Source organism: Solanum dulcamara, chromosome 11, assembly GCF_947179165.1.
Source record: "Solanum dulcamara chromosome 11, daSolDulc1.2, whole genome shotgun sequence".
Classification (NCBI taxonomy): Eukaryota; Viridiplantae; Streptophyta; class Magnoliopsida; order Solanales; family Solanaceae; genus Solanum; species Solanum dulcamara.
This window is the reverse complement of record NC_077247.1, coordinates 20,332,955-20,339,704: the sequence shown is the minus strand read 5'-3', so window position 1 is coordinate 20,339,704 and position 6,750 is coordinate 20,332,955. Positions and strand designations below refer to the sequence as shown.

Below are 6,750 nucleotides of genomic sequence, written 5' to 3'. Positions count from 1 at the left end.
TGAATGTCTATAATACTAGAATAGCAGAAAGACATAATCAAGAGTAGGTGATGTCGGCCGATATAACTTGCAGCTACATCACGAAGTCCAAAGATAAGCTTCAGATGAAGATGAAGGAGGAATGATCAAGACAATCTGACTCGTAACTTACACAAGTGTAGAATCAAGGAAGTAAGTATCAAACAATAACGACACCCAACAATCGTCCCTAGTTGACCATAAGTAAAGTAATGTCGAACACAAGTACCTTAACATACCATCCAATCCTCAACATACTACAACCTACACAGAATTCAAATTCCATCTCAGCACAACAATACTACAATAACAATAAACATGACACAATAGAAATTCTCCGTGGGATAACATCAACAGATTCTCAGCAAGGTCACTTTAAGTTTTCAATCAATAATCACGATAATAACACTTCACTCATCCACACCAACCAACAAGGATGAGATGCAAGTGACATATAGTGATGTGCGTCTGTCCTATCAATGCACCCGCTTACTAGCAGTCGGGGTTCATGGGGACATATCAGTCCATGCAACTATCCCCAACGTGGGGTCCACTCCCTCAATATAGTATCTACCATGGCGTGTGGCCCGTTTCCTCTTTTATAAAATCTACCACAATGTGTGGCCCGTTTCCTCTTTTATCACTTTTAGAAGATTATCCATCATAACAATGTTTCAGAACCAATGCAAATAAATATATTCATATGCATAATGAAAGGGTGATAATTTCTACAACAATAACCAATTACACATATTCGTGGCACATCACACATTAACAAATCAACATATTTATTTTCATTGCCACATGATTATTATCTAGATTCGAATAATATTTCATAACAAGTAAAATAACATAAAGACTTCCATCATTTTTCATTACTCCCAAATTTATAACTAAGGCATACAAGGTTCATCACACTTTAAAAAGGGTCAATGAGATTTACTTTCACATGTGCAATTCATGTGAACAAAAAAAAATTCTGCATAATTCATTACATGCTATAAAAAGCTTCTGAAAAAAAGAATATTACAAATCATGGACACCATTACTTGCTGAAACAAAAAATATTAGGAAGGTCTGAGGATACATGATCTGATCTTCTACTCTTTTACCAACGGAAATAAGTTGAAGCTTAATTATCTTCACCCTTTTTAAAGTCAAATTGTAGTTAGATCAATAATTTTTCAATGCAATCTGATATTAAGGTGATCAAAATTCTAATTATATCTCGCATTCGAGTTTTTAATCAAAATTTTGATTATGTCTCGCATTAGAGTTTCATTTTCCATTATTGGAATTGAAAGTTTCCTACAAACACCGCTTAAGAAGATTCAGTTGAGAAGAAACATATTTCAATTGGTAAATTTTTAATATTAAATCACATAAAAAATAAATGAAAAAAGTTGTTAATTAAACTCAATCGCCCAAAATGTCCACGATAATATTTTTGGCGTATTTTAGAATAATAAATACAAATGAGTGACTTAATTTTTGTAGAATCTGTTACTTTTCTAAAAAATCTAGTAGAATTATAAAAATTGTTAAATTTAAATACTTAAAGAATATTTTTTGCTAAAAATAATATTTTAAGAATGTAATCAAAGCTTGAAGTATAGGTTAAGAATGATTTTGGCCAAAAAAAACTCTCAATTATACGCTGTCGTAAGGAGAGCATCTCATCCTTATAAGTTACCAGTTGCTCCCTTGTAGGGTTTTATTCCAAAGCGCGTTCCCAAATCATTCTTTCTCTAGGGTTTACACTTCTCTCAGGGTCGCTACCATGGATCTAACAAAGAAACGCAAGGCTGATGAGAACGGCGGTGCTTATCCCATATCCAGTGAACTCGTCACAACTACCGCCGCTCCTCCGGCACTCGGTATTCTTTCACCTGAAGACATCGACAAAATTCTTGAAACATTCACCAAAGACCAGTGCGTTTCAATTCTCCGTAACGCCTCCCTTCGCTACCCCGATGTCCTGGAAGCTGTACGTTCTGTCGCTGACGCCGACATATCTCAGCGCAAACTCTTCGTTCGTGGTCTTGGTTGGGAGACCACCACCGACAAGCTCCGACAGGTTTTTTCTGTTTATGGAGAGCTAGACGAGGCTATAGTTATAACAGACAAGGCCTCCGCCAAATCTAAAGGATATGGTTTTGTAACTTTCAAGCACGTTGATGCTGCTATTCTTTCTTTAAAGGAGCCCAACAAGAAAATTGATGGCCGTATTACCGTGACACAGCTTGCAGCTGCGGGTAATTCGGGGAATTCACAGTCTGCTGATGTTGCCCTTAGGAAGATCTATGTTGGTAATGTTCCATTTGATATTTCCTCCGAGAAGCTTTTGAATCACTTTTCTATGTATGGAGAGATTGAAGAGGGGCCTTTGGGATTTGATAAACAAACTGGAAAAGCCAAAGGTTTTGCTTTTTTTGTGTACAAGACTGAGGAGGGAGCTAGGGCTTCTTTAGTTGATCCGGTGAAGACAATAGAAGGACATCAGGTGTTGTGTAAATTGGCAACCGATAATAAGAAGGGGAAGACCCAGAATATGGGGCCTGGAGGTGCCCCTGGAATGCCGAATGCTGGACCTACAGGAATGCCTGGTGATGATAGGGTTGGATCGATGCCCGGTTCAAATTATGGTGTTCCTGTAAGCGGGTTGGGTCCATATCCAGGGTTTTCAGGTGGGCCTGGTCCAGGAATGCAGCAGCCACCACCTCAGCCTGGAATGGTGGCACATCAGAATCCACATCTGAATTCAGCTATTGGTGGGCCTGGATATGGAAACCAAGGACCGGGATCCTTCACAGGTGGTGCTGGTGGATATGCTGGCGCTGGTGGGTATGGTGGTGCTTCTGGGGATTACAGTGGATACAGGATGCCTCAAAGCTCTGCTGGAATGCCTAGTTCAGGAGGTTATACAGATGGTGGTAATTATGGTTTACAGTCGGCTTATCCCTCACAGGTACCACAACCAGGAGCCGGGTCAAGGGTTCCACCAGGTGGTATGTACCAGGGCATGCCTCCATATTACTGAGGTAATCCTTGTGAGTTTGTTGAATCAACATATTATTCTCACTTGTAGTATTTATGCATATATTTGTTGAGCAACTATCTGAGGTGTTTTGGTTTACAAACTTCTTTTTTCCTTATTTGATATGGTGTAGTTTAAATGTTTCATTAGAGTGCATGGCCCACAGTTCGTGGTCCAGTGTTTTTTTTCTGTATGTTTATTTGGTAACTGATAGCGTCATACTTGTTCTTGAGTAAAGTATCCAACATATTTTCATCGCTATGCAAACAATTTTGTGCTGTGGATTGTGCATTACTTGATTTTTGTGATGCATCCAGGAGAACAAAATTTTGTGTTATTTTGGTTGGAATAATTTGAAGAAAAATTAGGGGCTGGCGGGTCAGGAATCAATGTGGGTAAATTTCCATTTTTTCTATTTCTGAAATCTGCAGATGTCTGTGTGTGTGTTTTAAAGCATTTGGACAAGGGGCTGCAGATTGGAAGGTTTATTTGCTTTACCACTGATCTTCTGGCTCCTGGATATCAGTTGAGTTTTTTGTCATAATCTGTTGAATTTTCTACATCTATCAAGTAACAAGAATTTGTTTGCGGACTGTGTAAACTATTTTACTACATTATTGCCCTGCGAAGGTGGTCCTTATCTTGTATCAGTTCTTCATCTGGGATGGAGTTGGGTGAAAGGTATAAAGGGGAATGTCTTAGATATTATCTATGGTTCTCTGTAATTAGTTACTGTCTCAATTAATGTGAAAGCACGACACCATTCTATTTGATAGCAATTGGGAAAAGCCATAAAGCTAGCAGGACATATTGGAGACTGTATTGGTGAAGGGGTTAACTTTCTCTGTGAAATTATTATGGAAATGGTTGCCTGAGGTTGCTTTCCTCTGGTCTTTCCTTTCTCCCACAGGGTGGGAGAGGATCTACTTGCACTAGTCTAGTGCATGTTCTTTAGAGCCGCATGTAACTTGATTCAATATGCTGTTTAATGTGGCTTATGTCCATCCCCCTGTACTTTGAAAATGATTTTTCTTACAAATTTATGCCCTCACCAAGTTTTATATGCTGGAATCTTGATTGATTGAATCGTACATGGATATCTGTTCAGGTGTCTTGAGAGCTTCTTGGACGCAACATGCTTTAAATGGTTGTGGTGATTTCCTGATTGCAGACTCTGAAATCTTTGGTTACATGGACTGCTGTGCATCTGTTGCTGCTTCACCTATCTGCTCTTATGTGTGGCTGTTAGTTGATATTTGCTAGTATTAAGTTAGTACTTAGGTTACTTCAAAAATTGCTGTATCTTTTGATTAGCGTATTGAGGATTGATGTCAGTTTTGTTATCAAATATTTCATGTACTTCCTGTTTCTTGTACGTTCCCTATCTGACGAATGTGACCATTTAGCTCTTCTATCATTTTATGTTCAGCCATTATTGGCTTAACTTTCTGTATGTAGACTACAGGGGATCATTATGATATTGTCAGATACTGCTGATCCGAAACAAATTATTCGATGTGAACAATTTTTTTGTATATTGTTCCAATTAACATTATGTTTTTAATAAACAAAAAGCAGTACTAGTGCTTAAATAAATAAATATCTGGAGTGTTTATGGAAAGATGGGAAAACACAAATGTGTGGTAGTAGGATCCAAATTGTACACTGTTTGCTTGCATTTCTTCTCTCAAATGCTTGTGAAAAAAGGGTTTTTGTTTTTGCTGTTGGTCACTGATTTGAATCAAATTATCTGACACAATCATAATACATGTGTATTGTTTTATTAGAATTTTCTCTATATATGGTTAATTTATTAATATCTGGAGTGGTGTTGGGAAGGCTTGAAACTCGCAAATGCTCTGTCTTAGCAAGAACCAAAAATTTTCTGCCATTTTGCCTGTATTTGTCTCAATGACCAGTGGTGTTTCTATCACATATCAAAAGCAGAAAAGAAGAAAATGAGAACTCTAGTTAGCTGTTCCTTTAGATCCATCTTTTTTCGAATTATTGGAACATTCCTGAAAAGTCACCTTTTTGGGAATTATTGGAATTATCATTATTCTTCTAGTCTTTCTGAAGAACCCTGTTTATAGCACTCCTAATTTCTCTTGATGAAAAGGCACACATCTCCTAATTTCTTTGTTTTCTTTTGTGGACGGACTTGAGGAGGGGGAGACTGTATGAAGCCAGTTGGGTCAACAAACACATGATGCAAGTGGTTTTGGTGTGGGGTTGGTTTGTTTCAGCAGAATAATGTTTACTTCACTATGCTGTTGCTGTTTCCAGGATATGTAGATTTGTAAATTGAACCTAATATGATGTTTGTTTCTAGCTCTGTACATGCTCCAAAAGATTGCTGTTAGGCTCAGTGATCTGATTGATATGTGTGATTGTTGTTTTCTGTTGTCACCTTGTTGCTCAAGCGTATTGGATCTGTTTCAGATTTTTGGTGATTCCTGTTCATACTGTATTTGATATCTATTATTGAATCTGAGTGTTGATGCCTTAAATTCTTGTATGCACAACTAGAAAGTGATTGCTTGTTGGAAACTTGATCTGTTCCTCCTATGGTTTGTGATCTATCCTGGATGGCGTGAGGAATAAAATTAGTTTGTTGTGATTTGATTTCAACACTCTTTGAACAAGTTCTTAGTTTCATCTTTTCTTGGTGGTTGAACATTGTTATTGGATTTGTATTAGATTTAATAAGCTGTCAAAAGGATCATGGAACATGAGCAAACAATAAACCAAGGATTATGGAACATAAGTATATTTCGCAATTTGAATCTGAATGTGTGAAACAAACTTCCCAGCGGATTCCTTGTAAAAGGAATAGACTTTTGAATTTAATTGTCTATTTATGCAGCCGCCCAAGTAAGTTGCCATCAAAATCCTGAACAAGTCCTGTGTGTCATATTGCATGTTTCTTACTGTAATTGGAATGCATATGTTGTGTTTTTTTCTGGTTTCTTAGCTTAGTTCCTCCGCTGTCTTCCCTGGTGTGGAATTGTTATCTCCATAACAAAATTATTTTCCTTGTTTCTTGGTTACTCTGTACTCTCTCTATTGCTGAGGTGTGATGACGTGGAGCGGAGTGAAAGCTATATTGCTGAGGTTTGATGGCATGGACTGCTAGTTTGGTGAAGATCAAGGTCCGGTTGATGTGGATATGCTCAAGTTGGGCGACCTTGTACAAAGGCCTTGAAAGAAGAAATTTGTAATAGTTCTAGAGTTAGATGTTGTACGCTTTGAGTAAATATGAAATAAAATATCAAAAAGTTAAATCTTCGCGAAACTCAGCTCAATGAAGCAGCCGCCTTCAGAAGCTACTGATGATTGGTTCTCTTTTATTTACTTGTAAAGCATTAATCTTTTTTTTTTTTTACGTAGAAGGCAAAAAACAATGGCATGTCGTGGTCAATCTGCTTGCAGGACCTATAAAATGAATAGTTCTCCTAAATCATTGATGTTTAAAGTTGCATAAGATGTTTTGGATTTTCAACATATTCATGCTAAAAGCTCTTCGGAGTACCTGATTTGCAATTTTTGTCGATGAATCCAAAATCATCAGCAGGACTATATCAGATTTGAGCGCTGCGTAAAATTCATGCCTGCTGTTAAGTAGTCATAATCCGGCAAGATCCACGTTAATGACCTATAGGTGAAGCTGTGCCGCCTCATGGGTTAAAACCGAT

General features: G+C 37.6%; 1 protein-coding gene across 4 annotated transcripts; it reads left to right on the top strand.

Moving 5' to 3' along the window:
- Nucleotides 1-1,721: 1,721 nt before the first annotated feature.
- Nucleotides 1,722-6,341, top strand: LOC129875168 (UBP1-associated protein 2C-like). 4 transcript variants are annotated; one of them, XR_008763086.1, is made up of 3 exons: nucleotides 1,722-3,059; nucleotides 3,510-3,580; nucleotides 4,164-4,580. XR_008763086.1 is itself a non-coding variant. In XM_055950609.1 (2 exons), the coding sequence occupies exon 1, from the start codon at nucleotides 1,799-1,801 to the stop codon at nucleotides 3,056-3,058; it is 1,260 nt and encodes a 419-aa protein (XP_055806584.1). In that variant the 5' UTR covers nucleotides 1,722-1,798; the 3' UTR covers nucleotide 3,059; nucleotides 6,130-6,341. The 4 variants fall into 4 exon arrangements, 2 of the variants coding, with proteins under 2 accessions (XP_055806584.1, XP_055806583.1); XR_008763084.1 differs by having other exon boundaries at nucleotides 3,487-3,580; XM_055950609.1 differs by lacking the exons at nucleotides 3,510-3,580; nucleotides 4,164-4,580 and adding an exon at nucleotides 6,130-6,341.
- The last annotated feature ends 409 nt before the right edge of the window (nucleotides 6,342-6,750 follow it).